At 41.7% G+C, this 23,777-nt stretch overlaps 1 protein-coding gene across 5 annotated transcripts in view; it reads left to right on the top strand.

Moving 5' to 3' along the window:
* Positions 1–23,777, top strand: part of LOC132820866 (cell adhesion molecule DSCAM) — a 597,498-nt gene that overhangs the window by 546,833 nt on the left and 26,888 nt on the right. For 4 of the 5 annotated variants that reach the window (XM_060833222.1, XM_060833217.1, XM_060833218.1 and 1 more), the window contains exons 26-29: positions 5,016–5,192; positions 6,519–6,549; positions 9,640–9,755; positions 13,572–13,721. In XM_060833222.1, coding sequence (XP_060689205.1) covers positions 5,016–5,192; positions 6,519–6,549; positions 9,640–9,755; positions 13,572–13,721 — 474 coding nt within the window. Of the gene's footprint in view, positions 1–5,015; positions 5,193–6,518; positions 6,550–9,639; positions 9,756–13,571; positions 13,726–15,871; positions 15,886–23,777 lie in introns of all 5 variants that reach the window. The other variant, XM_060833221.1, reaches the window with a different exon arrangement.

Genomic DNA, 23,777 nt, shown 5'->3' with positions numbered 1-23,777 from the left:
TGCACCCAAGTACTGACCACTCTGAGAGCTGGTAATTGATGGGCGCTCATCAATGGCAGAGATGCAGTCAGCATTTGCTAAGAGGGCCACTTTGAGGATCCCCTGATCAATGTGAGTGCTCTCCAATGCATCCTGCATCATGTTACCCTTCACCGCAACTTCAGCACAACATGGGATTGCAAAGGCCACCCGACAGCTGAGATGGCATCCACACTGAAATACGGAAACAGGGTGAGGGAACAACCTTGGCTAAGGTATTCAACTTCAGCTCCCTCACTTGGATGGATGGGAGCATCTAGGGGAAGTCCAAAACGCAAAGGTGCCAACCATTTTGTGCACCTCTAACAAATCCAGCTGGAAGTAGAGCAAAAAGGGGGGTGCAAAGATCCACACATCCCATACACCCCAACGACGGGAAACACCTGCTGGGGCAAGGTGTGTGCATCTCATATTGGACTGTTTAATCACCTAAGCATCCACAATACCTGAATGAAAAGACATCATCCTTCATCCTGAGGTCAGTTTAAGAGTTAAATAGAAGGAGTCAACTTCATATCACTGCCTTTCATCAATATCCCTTGAAACCCACCCCTAACATATATTCATCAAGCTCAATTTTGCAAATTTTTCCATTGCCAATGATTTTTGAGGGAAGTTATCGGTTTGAGCCCCAGTCTAGATGGCAGTGGAGGGAAAACATTCAGGGTAAACCTTTCCAATGGGAACTTGGTGTTGACTGTCTTCCAACCCATTGAATGTGATTTGTTTCCCTATTTGGATGTAATAAAGGCAATTCATTTTGGAAATAACCCAGAAAATAAATGACTATTTGTAAAACTTGAGAAAGAAATGGGTTGCCTCATGTGCTGTTAGGCGTGAAAGAGAAGTATTTATTATAATATCTAAACTGTTTTGGGTTCTGGCCAGAACACTCTCTGACAACATTGTTTTCTTTTTTATTTGCAACTGATCATTTTTATTACCATTAGAAGTCTTGGCAGTAGCGCTAATGTTGACACAGATTCTTCACTGCACAGGGCCAGAAATCTGTTCCTTTTGGCACTGCATAAACATTTGATTGGAGCGCGTTGCCACTGTCCTAGTAGTGTGGTGGAAGTTGGTTTAGCTCTGTTGGCTGATGGTTAGTTTACAAAGCACTATGATGCCAATATTGTGGGTTCAATTCCTACACCAGCTGAGGTCTCTCCTCCTCAACCTCACCTGAGGTATGGTGGCTCTCAGGTTAAATCACTACCAATCATCTCTCTCTAATAAGAGACCAACCCTGTGGTTTGATAAGACTCTAACAACTTGAATTGTGTGGTAACCTCAAAAAGATTAGACATGTAGAGATTTGCTAAGACTATCTAGATTGTGCCATATAAATGTTAGTGTCATGAGCACAGCCTTATATGTTACAGAACAATAACACAACATAGCTAGGAATTCCCTCTGAACCATGCTTCCTTCATCATTATGGCCTTGACAAAGATGCAGTACTCCCTGCTGCACTGCATTTATGGCAAAGCAAGACCAGTACCAAGAGCTGTCTATTTTATCTATCTCAGAGTAATGCAGTGATAACAGTAGTTTTTCAGTATATAAGTTTATTTCCAAGAATTCCAAAAAATCTCTACTATCACAAAACATCAGTTTCCAATACTTACTGTCAACTTTACCCCTAAGGAAACACCCAAGCCTAACCAGTCGAACACAATGAACATAGATCGGGTAAGAAACTCAAACACAAAACAACTGAACACAATACCAAGAAATCTCGCTCCTCTACTTTGTAGGCATTACAGAGATGAAACAATGCCATTAGACATCGCCAAGCATGAGTACGCCATACTTAACTCGCAGGGTAATAGAAAGTGGCATACATTACACAGCCACTGTATTATTTTTGTAATTTACAGGGCAGTTGGAGTTATCTCATAGTTATTTCACTGGTTCATGAATGTCCTTTAGGGAAGGAAGCTACCGTCCTTATTTGGTCTGGCCTACATGTGACAGCAGACCTACTGCAATGTGTTTGACTCTTAGCTGCCCTTTGGGCAATTGGGATTGAGTGGTAAATGCTGGCCTAGTCAGCGATGCGCATATCATTGAATGATTTTTTTTTAAAAATCAGAATTTTAGGTTTCCATTGCATACGGGGACAAGATTTCAACTCTGTCTGCTCTGTCATGCTGAGAATGAGGATTGGGATTAACTGTTGTCAGAGCTCTCATAACTCTGTTGATACACCCTTCTCAATTACTATTGTCTTACTCCGAGTTTTAAGGGAGAGTGAGTAACCTTGCTTATCCTGTCGTCCACAGCTTTCTGGTTCTCTATCAATCATCCTGCCAATTTTTATATCATTTGAAAATTTCATAATCATCTCCCTACATTTAAACCTGTAATTAATTGATACATGTATTCATGAATGTATATATATATAAATTCATGAAAAGGAAGGTACTAAGCAACTGATCCTTGCAAAACCCCAAGAGACACACCCTTTCAGTCACAAAAGCACATGTTGACATTATGGAATGCAGAGGATTGACTTCACTTCCTGCTACTGATCTCAATTTTTAATTTCCTTGAACATCATGAGCTTGAATCTTTCCAGTGTGCAAATGTGGAGCCTTGTCAAAATCTTCCTGGAAGCCACATGGACCAAATAAGACATGGTACACTCATCAGTCATAGCCAACTCAAAAAATACAAACTGACCCTGAACAAATCCAACCTCTACTCAGTCAAAACCCTAGAGCTCCCTTCCTATCAGCACTGTCAGTATCCCTAAAGCATCTCCAGGAAAAATGTTGGCTGACTTGCACCCACGTCCAGGAATGGATAAAATAATTTACCCTTTTAATCTCTAACCGACCCTACATTTTCCTTAGATATTCTCTGATTCTTTAAAACATATCCTTGATTTTAATTGCCAATATTGTTTAGTCCTTGGTATCTGATAACAGCCTCCCTTTATTGCCTCATCCTGCCCTGTATGCTTCCTGACATTCAGGGAAGGGGTGCTAGATTTAGGATTCTCACACGATTTCTTTGCAGGAATGTATTTGTTCTGAGCCCCCGTTATCTCCTCCTTGAATACCTCCCACAGCTCCATCACTACTCTGTGCATTCACCCAAGTGGGAAGTCAAATAGCTCATTGATTCAGATCAGGTTTTTGTGTTTAACTAAAATCCACTTTCAGCATGATTGAAAAAGTGTGAAAGATAAGAATTTCTGGTTCTGGTTGCAAGAGGGTACTGTTGTTATATTTGTCACTTTACGCCAAGATGCAGGACAGCATGAGTCAATCTCTACTAAGGTTCAATGCTTAGATGGTTTTCAAGTGTGATTGGTGCCTCAGAAGATAGTATCAGTCAGTGACCATCATAAAATATCAGACATAAAATATTCTGTTTGAATTGCAAAGCAGCAGCATATCTAATCATTTATAGGTCAAACGCACATCTTATAGATCTTACGCAAGCAGCATTTATTAAAATGAAAATAAGAAATGCAGTAAGTGTCAATCTGCAGGAACATGGTTCTTCAAATGATCAACATTTAGCAATGGAAATAAAGGATTTGAGCTCAGCTTTTCAAGTCCTTTTGATGACAAAATTTCTTTAATCTGTACCCAGAACTTAAATACTGTTAATTAGCTTGTGTTACTATGGTGACTAGAAATGAAACTAAACCATCTTAACTGTCAACAGCATTTACAACGCTCCTTAAGGACTGAGCATGAGACTTTGTACTTCAAAATACATTGTAATCCAGTCTGTAGACAATTAAGGCCCATTCATCTCATTATGTGAGACACTCTCTCATGTATCAGAGGTTTGTCTTCATTTACAAGAATATTTTACATTATTTAATGATATGAAAGTATGACGTATAGCAAAAAGTTAAGAATATGCTACCAGTGCTTTATCATCACATATGTGATCCTAGCATATGCTATCTAGAAATTCCTGGAAAGATAAATTCTCAAAGATAATTAGGATATAAATGTGTCTTATTGGTAATGCAGAATAGGCACCAAGGAATTGGCAGCTTCTATTATGCACTGCCCAGTAATTCTATTCCATTGATTTCAATATTGTTTTGCTATCACTTATTTAGGAACAACATCCAATGGGAATTTCTACCTCAATGTTCTTCTGGCTATTCATTGTGTGGGGATTGCAGGCAGCATTAGGAGCCATTTTTGACATCTCTGGAGGTCATCTGTATGATATTTCATGGTGGTGAGAAGGATACAACTGTGTTTTGTACGCACCAATGGTTTATGAAGAGGTGTCATTGAAATAGTAATTTAAACTAACATCAACTGGACCCATGTGTAAGTCTTGAACTTTTAACAAAGAACAGTTTGCAAAGAAAAAAGGCTCTAAGTGTAACAACAAGGAGCAGAGCTTTAGATAGATGCAGCCGGTCTATACGATTTTCAGAGGGATGTCACACTGTCCAGTTTGTGGGTGGTATAAAATTATTGGATTCTGAGCCCAGCCAGAAAGATTTTGAGAAATAGTTTGCTGTTTCTTGATCTCTCTTTCACTGCAATTCCTTTTGGCAAAATGACAGGGCTAAGGAGTCACTAAAAGTAGCAATCGGAGGCCAGCAACTCTAACTGACTGGGCCTTCTTCTTGGGGTCTTGATTCCAGACAAGAATCTAAGCTGGCCTTTCACTGCCTGATTAGCGTTGAATTTGGTGGATTTTCTCTGGAAAAGCAGTCTAGATGTTTCCTTTCTGCCTTAACAAGATTCTGCTTATCCCTCTCAGTGACTAAGCTTAACTTTTAAGGTCATGACCCTGTCTTGTTCTCTCTCTTCCCCCTCCCACCCCCCCACATTGATTTAAGCACTTTGGTACATCAATGGTGTGGTGAAATGGTGAGTGAGTGGAATAATTTCTGATCAGAACTTACCCTTATGTTTGGAAAAGGTATTCTATCTTGTATCACATTGGCACAGTGAATAAATTTTATTGTGTCTTTGATCACACAGGTACAATCCCACCACTGATTAAATCAGTAGTCCAGACCGAGGAAGGAATGGCAACCAATGAAGAACTGAAGATGCTAGTGACCATCTCATGCATTCTGCTGGCTGCCCTACTGCTGTTTGCTCTGCTTCTGATTGTTCGAAGGCGACGGAGGGAGCAGCGCCTGAAAAGACTGAGGGGTTAGACATATTTATAGAGTTATACAGCTCGGAAACAGGCCCTTCTCTCCAACTCATCCATGCCAATCAGATATGGTAAACTGATCTAGTCCCATCTGCCAGCATTTGGCCTGCATCCCTCTGAATCCTTCTTATTTATGGACCCATCCAGATGCCTTTTAAATGTTGTAATTGTACCAGCCTCCACCATTTCCTCTGGCAGCTCCTTTCACACACACACTGCCCTCTACATGAAAAAGTTGCCTTTCAGGTCCTTTTCAAATCTTCCCCCTCTCACCATAAAAGGGGAAAATACCTTGTCTATTTACCCTATCAATGCTCCTCATGATTTTAGAACCATCTATCAGGTCGCCCCTCAGCCTCCAATCCTCCAAGGACAAAAGCCTCAGCCTATTCAGTTTCTCCCTGTAGCTTAAACTCTCCAGACCTAGCAACTTCGTGGTAAATATTTTCTAAACATTGTCAAGTTTAACAGCATCTTTCCTGTAGCAGGAAGAGTCGAATTGAATGCTGTATTGTAGAAGTGGCCTCACCAATGTCCTGTACAGACAAAACACGACATACCAGTTCCTACACTGAATGCACTGACCAATGGAAGCAAGCGTGTCAAATGTCATCTTCACTACTCTGTCTATCTGCAACTCTACTTGCACCTGCACTCTTTAAGTCTCTTCATCCAGTAAAGCAGTGCAGGGCCTTACTATTAACTGTACAAGTCCTGTCTTGGTTTGCCAAACCAAAATGCAATGCCTCACATTTATGTTACATAATCTGTATCTGCAATTGGCCCATATGATCAAGGTCCCATTGTACTCCGAAATAACCTTTTTCACTGTCCATCACACCACCAAAATTGGTGTCATCTGCAAACTTACAAACCATACCTCCTATATTCACATCCAAATCATTTATAGAAATGACTAAAGGCACTGGGTCCCACCTCAATCCTTGCAACACAACGTTAGTCACAGTTTCTATAAAAAGTCTCTTTGGACAATCTCAGATCCACACTCTCCCCTGACGATCATTTAAAGATGTCACTGGCCTTGACCATTTTTCTCCTGTTTGAATGTTTTTGATGAAGAACTTATGCTCGAAATGTCAACTCTCCTGCTCCTCGGATGCTGCCTGACCTTATGTGCTTTTCCAGAGCCACACTTTTGACTCTGATCTCCAGCATCTGCAGTCTTCACTTTACTCTGAGCGTTTTTGTTGCCAGGTTACACTGTCACATGGTATAGCAAGGCCAGCATGGGGCCATCTCAAGGTTCTTTCTTTTTAACAGCTTGAGACAGGCATGATAATGAATATCTCCTTTTTTTACAGATGCCAAAAGTCTGGCTGAGATGTTGATGAGGTAATGCTCTGCAATTTTTCAGTATTCAATGTCATTCATGTTACAGACTACCAACGATGATACTTGTTCTATCTGGAATTCCTGTGCCCCTGTTGAAAACACAAAAAAGCGTCACTGGTGACTATTCCAAAGTCACACCAGACAGCAGTATGGTCACTGCATCCACTTGCATATGCCAGGGTCACATATGGGCCTTATTACCAGCCAATGGTGGGTTATGGGTACCAAGCAAGCATACTCTAGCAGCTGGCCACTTCTCAGAGAATAGGAAACCAACTGGTGTCTACATTGAGCTGCCTGGCAAGTCCAAGACTTTAACAATGGGTGGCGGGAGTGGCCTCAAATAGGGCACCAGTAGTCCCAGATTGTTTATGTGGCATTGCGGTGGGTCAGTCAGAAGTTGCTCACATATTTTGGGTGAAGCCTTTGCTCCACAGGTTGAATTGAATGCCTGTTCCACCCTGTTTGTACCTGAAACATTTTGTATGGCAATTTGCTGGAAGTACGAGCTATTAAAATCAGAATCAAAGGGAAGGTGACATCTGGAACCAATGGAGCAAGTTAATATTTAGCCAATCAGAGTATGCAAGTGACGAAACATAGATTGAGAAGGAAGTGTTTTACTTATTCTTTGATATATTTGGCAGGCCAGCCAATTGCTAATTTGCCTTCAGGGAGCAGATACTGAGCTGCTTTCTTGAACTGCTGCAGTCTATATGGTATCAGTATATCTGAATGCCATTAGGCATGAAAGGATTAGTGGTATAGCCCTGTGTCAAAATGGTATGTGGCATGGAGGGGAACTTGTATTTTGCAGTATTATGTGCTTCTGCTGGCCTTGCCCTCTGAGCAGTCGAACCACTGGATTTGGAAAGTGTAAGTTAGAGTTGATGAACTCAATGTCAAAACTGGCACAGAAATGAAACAAGGAGAAGGAAAGAAGGAGACAGAGAGAGAAAAGGAGTAAAATAAGACAGCAATTAAACCATGAAGAAATTTTTGCCACTCAATACCAAAGAGGTTCTTTGGAAATAAGTCCTTACAATCTTACCAGACCATAGGGCTGCTCTCTCATTAGAGAGAGAGAGAGAGCGAGAGAGAGAGAGAGAGAGAGAGAGAGACGACTGTGGTGATTTAGCCTGAGGGTCACCATGCCTCAGGCAAGGGAAGACAATGGGAAGGAAAGCTTCTCAATCAGAAGTGAACCCACACTGTTGGCAGCACTGTGCATTGCAAACCAGCCATCCAACCAACTGAGCAATCTGACCCTCAAATGACTTCTAATGCATTGTTAAGAGAATCTCTGATGATCAGTCGGGTTTAAATATACAGAGATGTTCACTAGTTCTTTGTGTCACTTCAGATTGACTTGTAAATGCCTTTGAGTATCATGGTGGCACTGCTCAGTACAGTTCAATGACGAGCTGTGCAATGAGATGCCATTTTCCTCAAGCAAACAGTGGGACAGTGCATTTGAACAGCAATATTAAAGTGACAGTCCTTATCTTTGCCTCATGTCTGAGGTTCCTAAAGAATTTATGCTTAAGTAATTGTAAGCATTATGAACCTCATTACTACACCTTCAGCATGTTATGGGCTAATATTCTCAAGGAACCGAACATGTTAAAAAAAACCTTGGAAGCAATTGTTCTAATCACATTTGTTTAAAGATTATGATGCCCTGTGCCTGTTAGAGGAGGCATATTTTGGATAAATATTTAAAGTTGAGGTAATGTTGAGTGTCTGTGGATAATGTAACCTAAACCATTCCTCTAAATCGGAGAGACTGTTATAAATCAGCATCGTCTATTGTCCACATTTGGTGAATGACTGCAATTGAAAAAATCTTATAGATGTGATAAATGTATTTGGAGGGTTCGCACAGCACTGTCAAGTTTGCTTTTGGTTGCATTGCCTGTTCTGTTTCCTTTTTCACCCAATTGCAGTTAATCTGCGTCCTGTGTTTCCTGAAATTCAGTGTCAGATTTTCATATGCTCCACAGATCTTTAAAAAATGGTGGGAAGGATACAGAGATAGAAGTGACGTCTGACAGATCCAGTTTTTGGCAGCAGGTGCATGGTACAACTAAAATGGGAAACCCCAACTCAGAAAAGAAATCTGAATGTCATGCTGTGCACAAACAGACCCCATTTTGCCTCATTTGCAATGTGGCTGTCACAAGTTGGCAGAAGTGCCTAAATTCTCTTGAAAGGGTGGAGAATGTCTTTAAAACTGTCAAGATCTGAAACTTCTCTCAATAATACCATCTTTAAAATGAAAAGAAAAGACTACAGTTGTCGTTCCTGATGAAGGGCTTATGCCTGAAACGGCGATTCACCTGCTCCTCAGATGCTGCCTGACCGGCTGTGCTTTTCCAGCACGACACTCTCGATACTGCTGTTGTCATTGGAGAGCTTTCTTTAAAAAAAACCCTGTTGCTATGCTTTGCCTGACCGTCAATCGAAAGGAAACTATCAGATTAACAGGAACGTTCCAACTGGTCAGACAATTTCCATAGATCTCTGTTAACATTCCCACAGATGTCACCCCTGAATCACAGAAAATGTTTGGCTGAATTTAAGGAGCTGTTGTTATGTCAACAGTGGATTCCAAGTTCACTATTTGTTTGACTATTCAAAGAGGCTATGAAAGGATTATCTGTCTTCGATGTGGATCTGAATATAAATTTGTTCTGGTTTTTTCCCATGGTCCAAAGGTGTGCAGGTTAGGCGAATTGGCCATGCTAAATTATCCACAGTGTTCAGGGATGTATAGGTTAGGTGCATTAGTCAGGGGAAATGCAGGGTAATGGGTTTGGGTGGGATATTCTTCGGAGGGGTGATGTGGACTTGTTGGGCCAAAGGGCCTGTTTCCACACTGTAAGGAATCTAATTCAAACTATGGTGCACTTGTTTTAAAGAGGGTCACAAACAAATGAAGAGCTAAACAATAAAAACAAGAAGTTTTTGAAATGAAATGGTTGCAATAATGTCATTATGTGGAAGACCTCAGACGTCATGGCTATTACCAAAACTTGCTTAAGGCACAGATATTAGGTTATATGTGGTTTTCTTTCTATCTCTTCCAAGTAAAAACACAAGGACATCTGATACCCTGAATAAACAGCAGCAGACACTGAGAATGCACATCGATATCCCTCGAGCACAGCTTCTGATAGAAGAGAGGGATACCATGGAAACAATCGGTATGAAATTCACCATCTCAATACTCTCCAATCATTTGTAAAATGATATCATTTAATTCCTAAATGAATTGCCTTTTTGACCATTAACCAGGATATAACAAAAATTCATCCTGCAGCTTGAGAGACAATAATGTTTCCTTTTCTTGGAGGCAGAATCTTGTTGAGGCACAGGAGCTAGGGAGTCTTGCCAGCTGGATGGAGGGCTGGTAAGAGTGCTGCACGGCTTCTTGGCAGCGGAGGGATGTAGAGAGAAAGAGGTTGAAGGGGTAAAGCAGCTCCCTGTCCTATGTTCAGTCCTTTAATCAGACTTTGAGTGTCGGGATACCCCTCCCCTTAATTGGCTGATAGGTGACCAACATGGCACATGAACACATGTAGCTGGGCTAATCCCAGTGTTGGAGAGATGAGACCCTTAAAGTAGTTCCTTAATTGACCAATTAGTGGACTCAGTTGATGGAGCAGGAAAACCAACCGGGAGCCTTCCTACCCAGAACTTAGAATCATACAGTCGTATAGGACAGAAACAGACTCTTTGGCCTAACTTGCACATGCTGACCAACTTTCCTAAAATGAACTATTCCCATTTGCCTCTATTTCGTCCATATACCCCTAAACCTTCCATATCCACATACCTGTCCAAATGTCTTTTAAATGTTGTAATTGTACTCATCTCTACTGCTTCCGCTGACAGTTTGTTTCATAAATACACCATCCTCCGTGAGAAAACGTTACCTCTTAGGTCCCTTTTAAATCTTACCCCTCTCACCTTATACCTATGCCCTGTGGTTTTGGAGTCTTGCACCCTGGTAGGAAGACCTTGGTTATTTACGCTATCTATGCCCTTCATGATTTTATAAACCTCTATAAGGTCACTCCTCAACCTCTGACGCTCCAGGGAAAAAAGACCCAGCCTTTCCTCATAACTCAAACCCTGTAGTCTTGGTAACGTAATTCAAGCAGAGGTGTAAGGCAGGGTGGAAGTGGAGGGTTGGCAGCATCACTCTGAAATAAATGTCTTTCCTGTCACAAAGCTTTTCACCTCAGGAAGCCAAAAATTCTGCCCTTGGTTCTGAAGGGCTCAGGCAAAGTGCGGAAATTTGCCAGAATTCACAGAATCACAGAAGTGTCACAGCACATGAGGTCATTCAACCCATTGTGTCTGCATCGGCTCTTCAAATGAGCATAATTTCTTGCGACCAATTCCGTGCTTATTCCCCATACACTTGCACATTACTTCTGTCCAGGTAAACATCTAATCCCCTGTTGAATGCCTCAATTGAACTGTCCTCCCCTACATTTTCAGGTTGTGTATTCACTACAGAGCTATTTGCTGTGTGGAAAAGGTTTGCTTCCATCATTTGCAAGTCACTTTAAATCTGTGACCACTGGTTCTTTATCCTTTTGCAAGTGTCACCAGTTTCCCACTACCTGATCTATCAAACCCACCCATTACTGTGAATTATACCATTGGGCTTCATTCTGTTGGGGAGAGTAGAGGAACTGTTGTTCTTCTTCTAAGTGTAAGTTGTAAGGAGGTTTAATAGAGGTGTTCAGAATTATAAAGGATCTTAATGGGATAATTAAGGAGAGATTGTTTCCAATGACACAAGAGTCAGCAGCTAGATATCAAAGATTTAAGATCAACTGGAAAAGTAAAATAATTACAAATTTAAAAATAAGATAGTGAAGAAGAGATTTTTTTTTCATGAATCTGCACTTCACTGCCTGAAAGAATATTGGGAAGAGATTCATGGAGTCACAGAGTAATTTACAACACACAGGGAGGCACGTAATAACCATTCTGAATGCAATAGTAACCTTCACAAGGCAATTGGACGCATACTTGAAAAGGAAACTTTGCAGATTTGTCACAAAAGTGGAGTGGGACTCATTAGAAAGCTCTTTTAAACAAGCAGCATCAGTAGTACAATGGGTCACTTGGGCTCCTTCTGTGCCCTATGATTGTACAGCTTGTACATTTTCATGGTAGCTCAGTGGTTAACACTGCTGCCGTACAGGGTGAGGGACCTGGGTTTGATTCCACCCTTGGGTGACTGTGTGGAGTTTGCACCTTCTCCCTGTGGTTTGTATGGGTTTCGTCCTACAGTCCAAAGACACACAGGTTAGGTGGATTGGCCATGCAAAATTGCCCTTGGTATCCAGGGATGAATGGATTAGTCATGGGAAATGCAGGGTGATAGGGTAGGGGATGGGTCTGAGGGGGATGCTTTTTGGAGTCAATGGACCAAGTGGGTCCCTTCCACATTGTTGGGATTCTATGATTTATAACACTTAAAGGTACAAACTTTTTTCTAGTTACAGTTGGTTACATATGGCAATGACAGCTTTCCGGTACTTTGTTCAAGTGGTCAATCTTCATTAATAATATTAGACAGTCAGCATTGCCAAGATAACCTTTCATGGTGGGTATTAAAAAAAACATTGTAACTTTGTTCAATTCCTACACAGTTGTGCTTCCCAGCAGAAGTTGCCACATAGTAATCACATGATATCAAAATGCCTTGTCAACTTTTTTCTAATATAAAATGATAATGTCAGCATCTGACAATGGAAAGTAGCCCTCAATATAACCACACGGAAGTTACATTGACTGGCCAGCAGTGGGGCTAGAGCACCTCAGTCTGTTCCTCTGCCAGGATTGTCAAGAAGCTCATACAAGTCAAATTCCTTGCTTCCTTAATCCACTCTATCTTGTGTATTTACCTGTAAATGATTACATAAAATATGTTTATGTAATAACAAGGACAGGATTAATGACTTTGAAATGACCACTGAATTGCATCAGTGCATGATATCGACTTATTCCTGTCTTTTAGCACCACTTTGGATTCTGATTGGCCATGCAATGCTGAAAGAGCACTTATCTATATGTGTGTATGTGTGTGTTTACATTACAATGTATAGACATATAATGAAAAGAAATATGCACAAATAGTAAACTGTTATTTGTCATTGAGAATGAAAAGATCACTTTGATAAAGCTGAAACTTCTATGAAGTTTTGGGATAAACAGAGGTTTAAGGGCCAGTAATAACCAGAAGGGAAGTGGAATTGCATATGCACATACCCAGTGTGAGAGGAGAGAGCCATATGAGTTACAGCACAGAAGGAGGCCATTTAATCCCTCGTACTGGAGCTGGTGCTTAGCCAGTCCTTAACTTGAACTATGTTACACTAATCTCCTTGTCCTCAGCCTCACCTCTGAATCAGGAGGTTGTGGATTTATGCCCCCTTCCAAAGACTTAAACCCATAATCGAGGATGACTCCAGTGCCCTGCTGAATAGAGTGGTGCACTGTCAGCGGTGCCATCTTTATGATGAGACATGAAAACAAGGCCCTGTGTGCTCCACAAGCTATTGCTAAGAGTTGCAAAACAAAAACAGGCAAGTTCTCCATGGTGTTCAAAAATCAACATCTTTAGGGTAAAAAAACCTAGTAATTTAATCCTTGGCTTTTTGTGAACACTTGCTGTTCTAGTTGGTTGCCTTTTACCCTTTCATTTCAACAGTAACTTAACTTCACAATGTTTGAGGCTGCAGTGTTTTGCTTGAGATGGCAGAGGCACATTTAACTCTTGCAAGTTCCTTCTGTTTCCTTGCTCAGAATCATAAAAATGAGAGAACCTTCAGATTGGAGCAGTGCAGGAACTGAACTCAACAGAAACTCCACTTTGAAGCAATGAAGCTGCTCATGATTGCATCAAACTGCATGCCACCTTTCATTTTAATATCTCTTTTGGAAGAAAATCTGTTGAAAGACTGATTTGTAAACAGTATACACCTGCTGTGTTACAGACGACCGATCTACTGTGCTACTGACGGATTCGGACTTTGGAGAGGCTGTGAAACAGAAATCGCTAACGGCCACACACACTGTCCATTACCACTCAGTCTCGCAGGCCACTGGCCCTCTAGTGGATGTTTCAGATGCCCGACCTGGAACCAGTGAGTATTCTTGATGGAAAGGGAATGCAAGTGAGAAAAACCAACATGAGAGAGTGTGGGGATGGTTGCCATGATGGTGAATGGACTTGTCCCCTTCGTTCCTTTATTGTTCAGCGTATTGATTACAGGAGTTGGGAGATCACATTGCGGCCATACAGGACATTTGTTAGGTCACTATTGGAATATTGCATGCAATTCTGATCTCCTTCCTATCGGAAGGCTGTTGTGAAACTTGAAAGGGTAGAGAAAAGATTTACAAGGATGTTGCCAAGGTTGGAGGATTTGAGCTACAGGGAGAGATTGAATAGGCTCGGGCTGTTTTCCTGGAGCATCAGGAGCTGAGGGGTGACCTCATAGATCATGAAGGGTATAGATAGGACAAACAGACAAGGGGTTGGGGAGTCCAGAACTAAAGATTATAGGTTTAGGGTGAGAGGGGAAAGATATAAAAGAGAGCTAAGGGGCAACTTTTTCCTGCAGACGGTGGTGCGTGTGTAAAATGGGCTGCCAGAAAAAGTGGTGATGGCTGGTACAATTGAAACATTTAAAAGGCATCTGGATGGGTATATGAATAGGAAGGGTTTGGAGGGATATGGGCCGGGTGCTGGCAGTTGGGACTAGATTGGGTTGGGATATCTGGTCAGCATGGACGAGTTGGATCGAAGGGTCTGTTTACGTATTGTACATCTCTATGACTCTATGACTCTAGTAGTCACAGCTGTCTTTAACTAGTGTTGGCTTCATTTGAGTAGGAATGGAAGTTTTTGTCATGGACTCTGATTGGACCCCAGTCTGTGTTTTAAGGAGGATCCCTCAAATAGCTTGTCTCTGAAATTCCACTGAGGTGCCCAGGTATAGCTTCTGAGAAAATGACATAAACCCACTATTACTTGCAAAACACATTTGGACTATTGCCTTATGGAACCATGTTCTAATGTTCAAATTGATGGGCATTTCAGGCATTAAATAATGGTTAGTCTGTGTCAGAGGAGAAATTGTCAGCTCCAGTGATATGCCCTGATGGCACTTGTTTTGTTGCAAATTAGCAACAACTCTCATTTCCCATTCATACCATCCTGATAACCTGTCTGAGTATCAGCTTTGAGTTCAGCCACAAAGAAAAACTCATGGATTCAAATTCACTCAGTGACTAATTAAAAAAGCTTAATTTTCATGGAGATGGGAAGATTTCTTGTATCACTGATGCCCAGCCCCCACAACGAGCCAATCCCAATTTTGTAAGGAGGAGGAAGGATGCATTGTGGAATTCACACAAGAAGGAAACCTCCAAATCAGTTTGATAATTTGAACTTAGTGCTCGGTTTCAACAGACTCCAGCTTGGCTCTTGCAGATGTCTGAATCATAGACCAAGAGAGACATTGGTTGGTCTTTCGTAAACAAGTGGATAAGTTTGGTCTGATCTGTCTGGATCAGAAGTCTTTTTTTTCAAAAACTCTTCTCTTTAAACCGCAAGAGAAAAAAACTAGCTCAGTGTCAGTGACTTTTGTTTATACAAACACTCTGCTGAACTATTTTAGCTAGGGTAGCATCTGTTCGAGCAGTTTCAATTGAGATATTTGTTGAAATTTTCCAAAATGCAATTCATTATGAATGCTTCACTGAGTTTCAAACACTACAACTTTCCCAGCACGGTATCTGCAATCATTGTTTGATTGACAGCTTAGAGCAGATATTAAGGGATTAGTTACTTAAATGGAAGTTTGTTTTTAATAAAAAATCAATCATAGAGTCATACAGCACAGAAACAGATCCTTTGGTCCAACTCATTCATGCCAATCAGGTTTTCTAAACTGAACTAATCCCGTTTGCCTGTGTTTGGCCCGTATTCCTCACAATCTTTCCTACCTATATACATGTCCGAATGTCTTTTTAAATGTTGTAATTGTACATACCTCTACCACCTGTCTGGCAGTTCGTTCCATATGCACACCACTCTCTGAGTGAAAAGGTTGTCCCTCAGGTCCCTTTTAAATGTTTCTTTCCCCTTTCATATTAAACCTTTGCTATCCAGTTTTGGCCTCCACTACCCCAGGGAAAAGGCCTTGGTTATTCACCTTTTCCATGCTCTCTTGATTTTATAAATCTCTATAAGGTCGCCCCTCTGCCTCATATGCTCCATGGAAAAAAGACTCAGTCTATCAAGCCTCTCCTTATAACCCAAATCCTCCAGTCGCAGTAACATATTTATCAATCATTTCTGCACTCATTCCAATTTAATAACATCCTTCCTGTACAAGGGTGACCAGAATTATACACAATACTCCAAAAGTGGCCTCACCAATATCCTGTACATGAGTCACAATTACTGCACTCAATGCACTGACCAACGAAGGCAAGGGTGCCATACACCTTCTTCATCGGCCGGTCTACCTGTGTCACAACTTTCAAGGAACTATGTATCTGTACCGCTAGATCAGATTCAAAAACTCTGGTTTCCATGAAGGGGAGACTCGTTTTCCATTATCAGGTTTGTACACTGAGAATGTAATTGGATTTTTAGAAAATATTTTTCATCTCCACAAGACTCATGGATGCTGAATGGGTCAGAATTGCTTTGGCACAAAGGGGTATGATGAACCTCAAGGGTAGGTGGAGGAGTGGGTTAACTTTGAGTTGACGTAACAATATGAGGGCTGCATGGTGGTGGCGAGTGGTCTAGCCCATTTACTTTGGAATTCTCAATCCTGGGAATATATATCACTACAATACATGACTGACTCAATATCACTTTTTGAAACCTAAACTTATGCGAGTCCACTGGATTTATACCATCCTGCGTCTGCTTAGCTGTATTCGGAGATAGCAGGTTTAACTGCATCCTATGTCACATTAAGCGCAACACCCACACCCCATTCCCCCTTTACCCAGAGCAAAAGTCTTGGGACATTGGGTAACTGGGGCATTTTTTTGCTAAGGCATACCAGTTGAGTCAGGACATTTCCCATTTCAAGCCATCTTGCCTGAATACTGGGGACAAAATTTTTCATAGGGCAATGTTTTCCACCCTGCTACCAGCAAACGTCAGTAGGAGGTGCAACTCCACTCTGGACAGCCATGGAGCATTACTTAGCTGGATGAGAGACTGCTGCCCTTATTGGAAGGAAGTCCCATCTTGGAAATGCTCATCAACTATATAAACTGGCAGCTCTCTACAACCAGCAGTGACACAGGTAATAGAGGCCTTTGCTGGGACTCCACCAAATCCCACAGAAAGGTCTGCCTGGAACCCTGGAGATTGGTACAGGATACGTGATGTAGCTCGGAAAGGAAGCCTCAATGGGGGAAAGGAGCTAGAGGATGAGAATTGTCATAATAATGTAATGATAACCAGTTCATCGGTGGTTGATTAATTCCATGAGTTAGTTTATTTTTTGTCAAAGTATAAAGTCATAGAGATGTACAGCATTGAAACAGACCCTTCAGTCCAACTTTTCCAATCTAGTACCACCCCATATCCCTCCAAACCCTTCCTATTCATATACCTATCCAGATGCCTTTTAAATGTTGCAATTGTACCAGCCTCCACCACTTCCTCTGGCAGCTCGTTCCATACACGTACCACCCTCTGCATGAAAAAGTTGCCACTTAGGTCTCATTTATATCTTTCCCCTCTCACCTTAAACCTAAACCCCCAAGTTCTGGACTCCCCACCTCAAGGATAAGACTTTGTCTGTTTACCCTATCCATGCCCCTCATGATTCTAGAAACCTCTATAAGGTCACCCCTCAGCCTCTGACATTCCAGGGAAAACAGCACTAGCCTATTCAACCTCTCCCTATAGCTCAAATCCTCCAACCCTGGCAACATCCTAGTAAATCTTTTCTGAAATCTTTCAAGTTCCACAACATCTTTCAAGTGGAAAGGAGACCAGAATTGCACGCAATATTCCACCAGTGGCCTAACCAATGCCCTGTACAGCCGCACATTATAAACTACGAAGCAGAAACTATAGCAAACCAAATGATTTCTATGTGTGCAGCGTGCAAACTGGAGAAGACTGAGTCGCAACATTGTGTGTACATAGCACATGGAGTCCATAAAGATGAACTCTCTTAATGGAACCGACAACAGGGGTTATGTTTGAGAAGACTTTAGATGAGATTTCCCGATCGGGAAAGGGTGTGTGTGTGTGTGTGTGTGTCAGACAAACTTCCACCCCCACCCCGATACCCAAATAGGTGACAATGCTCGGTTCCCTCCACCACTATACCCTCCCCCACCAAAAACTCCCCATCCCACAACTGAAATCCTCCTTCCCACCAGCCTCAAAGTTACACTCTGACAGACAGCAGCTTTTAACTGGCCACTAACCGTCCACCTGAGAGCCTCAGTCAAGGTGAGCAAGTTTCCCCAATCTTCTGTCAAACCCATAAAATCACGGCCAGGTGGAAGACAGGTGAGGAAGGAACAGGAAGGATATTTGTAGATACCTGCTGATGGAAGATTTGCACAATTCTGTCCTTTGTGAAGAGGTCGATGAAAAATTTTTTTAAAATGTCACAGTTTGACCAATTCAATCTCATATAAACAGAAGGTTTATACTTGATCAGTTTAGATATTAACTCTCCTCTGAGAACGGTAGGAATGATACATCACAGAAAAGGGCCCTTTGGCCCATCTTTCCATGCCCCCAAAGGCATCCCATTTTCCTGCACATGGCCAATAGCCCTGCAGCTTACAGCACTTAAGGTGCAGATCCAGGTACATTTTCACCACCAACCCAGGCAGTGAATGCCATGGACCCATCATCCACTGCATAATGAAGTTATTCCCCATATCCCCCCTAAACCTTCAGCCACCCAGCTTGATTCTGGTTTTTGAAATCTCTGCCAAGGGAATCAGGTTCCTCCTGTCTACTCTATCTCTACCCCTCACAATGTTGTACATCTCATCACGTCACCCTTCTACTGTCTCTACTCCAAGGAAAACAACCCCAATCTCTCCTCGTCACTATACACTCCAGCCCTGGCAACATTCCAGTCAATCTTCTCTGCACTCTCTTCAGTGTACTTATGTCCTTCCTATACTGTGGTGACTAGAACTATATATAATATTTCAGTGAGGTGATGTACTTTGGAAAGAATAATAGGAAGGCAAAGTACTGGGTCAATGGAAAGATTCATGGTGGTATGGATGTGCAGAAGGATCCTGCAGAGGGATGTACATAGATCCTTGAAAGTTGCCAACCAGGTAAATAGTGCTGTTAAGAAAGCATATGGTGTGTTAGGTTTCACTCGTAGAGGGATTGAGTTCTGGAGCCGCAGTATCATACTGCAACTGTATAAAATGCTGGTGCGGCTACACTTGGAATGTTGTGTACAGCTCTGGTCCCCATATTTCTGGAAGGATGTGGAAGCATTGGAAAAGGTGCAGAGGAGATTTATCAGAATGTTGCCTGGTCTGGAGGGAAGGCCTTATGAGGAAAAGCTGAGAGACTTGAACCTGATCTCATTGGTAAGAAGAAGGCTGAGAGGGGATTTGATAGAGACATACAAGATGATCTGAGGATTAGATAGGGTAGACAGAGAAAGTCTTTTTCCTCAGGTGATGACATCAGCGTGTACGAGAGGGCATAATTACAAATTGAGGGGTGATAGATTTAAGACAGATGTCAGAGGCAGGTTCTTTATGCAGAGAGTGGTAAGGGCATGGGATGCACTACCTGCTAATGTAGTCAACTCAGCCACATTAGGGAGATTTAAACGATCCTTAGATAAGCACATGGATGATTTTGGGATAGTGTAGGGGGATGAGCTGAGAATAGTTCACAGGTCAGCACAACATCGAGGGCCGAAGGGCCTGTTCTGCACTGTATTGTTCTATTTTCTGTGTTCTGGTTGTGACCTCACCAGTGTTTTATACAGTTTCATCATTATATCCCTCTTTTGCCTTCCATATCTCTGCCAATGAAGGAGAACATTCCATATATCTTCTTTATAATCTTTCCTACCTGTACTGCTACCTTTAGTGACCCGTTCCCTCTCAATATATTCCCATTTATTACGTATTGCCTTTTACTATTTGACCTTCCTAAATGTATTACCTCACATTTATTCGAGTTGAACTCCATCAGCCACTTTCCTGTCCACTCCAACAACCAATCTTATCATTTTGGAGCTTAAAGCTCTTTTCTATCCACGACATGGCCAATTTTTGTACTATCTGCAAATTTCCCAATTGTGCCCCTGAAATCCAAATCTTAGTGTAGAAATCAAAAATCAGGTTTTCCAACACTACGCCCTGAGGAACACCACTTGAAACAACTGTCCATTCACAAGGATAGCCATCAACCATTAGCCTTTGTTTCCTGTTTCTCAGCCAACAATCCAATTTGACACATTACCCTGTATCCCTTGGGCTTTTACTTTTTTTAACTGGGTCTACCATGTGGGACCTTGTCAAATGCCGAACTAAAATTGATGTAGACATCATCCGTTGCACTACCCTCATTGATCGCTATGTCACTTCCTCAAAGAATTCAATCAAATTTGTAAGATATAACCATCACTTCACAAAGCCATGCTGACTATCCCTGACTGGTCCATGCCTTTCTAAGTGACAGTGTATTTGATCTCTTAGGGGATCGGTTCCAACAATTTGCCTATCACTGAAATCAGACTAATTGGCCTAGAATTGTTTGACATTTCCTTTACAAACATGGAACCACATTTGCATTCCTCCAGTCCTCCAACACCTCACCTGTGTCTAGTGAAGATTGGAAAATAATCCCCAGAGCATCTGTTATTTCCTCCCTGACCATCAATATTCCAGAGAACAAGTTATCTGGTCCTGGTGATTTATCCACTTTTAAGATTCCACTTCCTCAAATACTTCACCTCTGACTTTGATTATTTTGTCTGATATTTCACACTGCTCCTCTTGGATTCCTGCACCCACATGATCCTTTCCTTTATGAATACGGGGACAAAAAGATCATTTAAAATTCTTCCCAGATTTTCTGCATCTTCACACAAGTTCTCTTCTTCATCTCTGATAGGTCCTACATTTCCATAGCTATCCTCTTACTCCTTATATAATGATAAAACATCTTTGGGTTTTCCTTTGTCTTGCTTGATAACATTTTTCTAATACCCTGTCTTTGATTGCCTTGTGTGTTACTTGATTCCTGTGCTTCCTCTAGGCTACCTGCAGTGTTGAGTTTTTTGTGACGATCATAAACTTTCTTTTTCTGTTTAATCTTCCCCTGTATTTTTCTAGACAACCTAGATTTGGCAGTAGCATTCTTATTTTTGGAGGGGGCTTGCATGCTTTGTGCCCTAATGATCTCATGTTTTAGTGCCTCCCACTAGTTTTCCACTGAGTTTATCCTTTAGCAGCCCTATCCAGTGCTCCTCAGTCAAATCACTTCTCAGTTTTGTAAAATTTGCCTTCCCCAAGGTAAAACCTTTTACACCTGATTTATCTCTGTCTACAATAAGACTAAATCTAACAGAATTGTGGTCAATATCCTCAATATAGCCACCCACTGTCATTTCAACCACTGTGCAGCTTCATTTTCCAAAATTAAAACCACAATTGTGTTTCCTCTCATTAGGTTTGTCATGTATTCTTTAAAATAAATTTGCTGGACACAGTACATAAACCTTTCATCTTTAATGCCCCTTACATTGTTTAAAACCCAGTTGATATTGGGATAGTTAAAGTCTCCTACTATTATTGCCCTCTTATTCCTACAGGCTCTTGTCCAATCTCCTCAGCAATTATTGCCTCATTAACTGGAATCACAAGAGCCACCAAGTTTTGCAGCATGTAATTCCATTATATAGAGAATGGCATGCTTTATCTCTATTGTCTCAGATGAAAGCTGTTTTGTCAAAAGCCTGGCAGTCACCAAATAGCAAAAGTCATTTTAAAATAAGAGAGCAGCAGGACTTCAAGCCCACCCCCTTGCGATTAACTTTCACAAAGAATCCTTAAAACCGACAGGAGAAGCTATCGTAATTTCTACTCACGTTTACAATTCTCAGGTTAATGCTCTGATCCTTACACATCACCGTATTGCAGGTTCATTTGAGATCAATAGCAGAACATTGCAGTTCTTAATTCATTCTTGCTTGCCCCAGGGGGCAAGGAAAGAGAGAGAGAAAGAACACTGCATCAATTTTCAGTGAACAATTGACACTGTGAGCCACTGCAGTGAGATTGTTAGAGAGTTGTGGAGGAAAAGATTTTTTGCTAATTGCATTCTGGTTTTTCTCTGTCTTCGAAAGCAGTGCCCTCTCCATCAGAGGTGAGGCTGCACAAGTGATGGCTGGAGGTGTGGTACCTTCCTACAGTGGTATGCCTAAGTGTATTATGGGCATTTGTCACATGTGTGTGTGTGCCCAGAAAGGAAATGAATGGCCAATAAAAGGAAGAATGGGAATTATGGAGGTGGGACGATGGCTGAGTTGTCGCACAGTGCCAAGGACCTCGGTTCAATTCCAGCCTCAGGCGACAATCTGTGTGGATTTGCACGTTCTACCCTATGTCCTATGGATGCTGTGGTTTCCTCCCACAGTCCAAACATGTGCAGGTTAGGTGGATTGGCCACAGAAAATGCAAGGCTATTGGGTCAGTCTGGTGGGATACTGTTTGGAGGGTTGGTGTGGACTGGATGGGTTGAATGGCCTACTTCCATACTGTATGAATACAATAGAACTAGAAGTGGACCCTGCCCATCCTTAGATAATATGAATCAATCTGACTATGGATTCCAGACCCAACCATTTGAACCCCTGAGCTACATTCTAAAGTTAGGGATCCTTCTGCCTGCATACTGCCAGAGTGATTTACTTTCCAGTTGTCACCCTGCTGTTGGCTCATCCGACCACAAGCCTCTGTAGCATAACCCATCTTGTCAGTTCTTTGTGATTCCATTTCCCTTTCCCTCCAGCCCTATAACGCCTTCAATTAATAATCTTTCCCTCTCCCGTTAAGATCATTTCTGCAATTTAATCATCTCTTGCAGAACGTTCAAACACTTCATTGGTGTGTGTGCGTATGTGTGAGTGTGAGTAAGTGTGTGTGTGTGGGGGTGGGGTGGGAGAGTGTGTGTGTGTGTGTGTGTGTGTGTGTGTGTGTCTGTGTGTGTGTGTGTGTGTGTATAAAAGAGAGAGAGAGAGAGTGTGTGTGTGTGTCTGTGTGTGTATATATATATACACACACACACAATATCTTCCAGTCTTGGGAAAGGTCTTCAGCTGTAAAATCTATACCGGTTGATTCCCATTTTTCTTGTTTGGTTAGATGTTCGTGGTTAGGCCAGCATTTAATGCCCTTAGAAGGTAGCAGTGAGCCACCTGCTTGATATCACTGCCATCCACGTGGTGCAGGTACAACCACAGTGCTGTTTCGAATATGAAAGGAACTTTGGTTAATTGCAAATAAAAGCAGAAGAAATAGGAGCTCTCTGTGCTCGCTCTGCTATTCAACCAGAGCACAGCTGGTCTTCTGGGCGAATCCCACCTTCCTGCACAATCCTTATGTCCTTTGATTCATTTAGTATCCAAAAATTTATCACTAATTTTGCTAGACCTGCTAAGTGTGAATATATGTGTGCACAAAAATGTATGTGTTAACTGTTTTTACTTGGATTCTGTCCATGACCCAGTGGGGAAAAGTGTTAGTTGAGCTCCTAATTTTCACAGTGCACCCTCTAATTCTCCTCGAGTTCTACTCTCACAGTCAAAGTCAAATAACCATCTCGCCTCCACATTATCAGTGCCTCCCAGGATCCTGAAGACCTGAATTGTGTCCATTTTCCATCAGCCTCCCTCCATAAAAACCTGTTTCAGTTTTGAATGACTCAGCTACCTAAAGCTCTAAATACCAGCATCATCCTTTTCATTCACTGTTATCAAAGGAATTTTAATAAGCACACATCAGTGAGCCCTTTGATATAACCTGCTTAGTTCAGCAGGAAAAAGAAAAGGCATTTTAGCTGGGGAAAGATTTTGAATAAGTCATTTATGATGGAAGATAGGAATACCAAAGTTGAAAGTATTTTAATTTTGCTTGTAATTTTCAAGCCT

The sequence above is a fragment of the Hemiscyllium ocellatum genome, chromosome 12 (assembly GCF_020745735.1).
Source record: "Hemiscyllium ocellatum isolate sHemOce1 chromosome 12, sHemOce1.pat.X.cur, whole genome shotgun sequence".
NCBI lineage: Eukaryota > Metazoa > Chordata > Chondrichthyes > Orectolobiformes > Hemiscylliidae > Hemiscyllium > Hemiscyllium ocellatum.
Note: the sequence above shows the minus strand (reverse complement) of the source record. Positions and strands in the feature narration are given on the sequence as shown.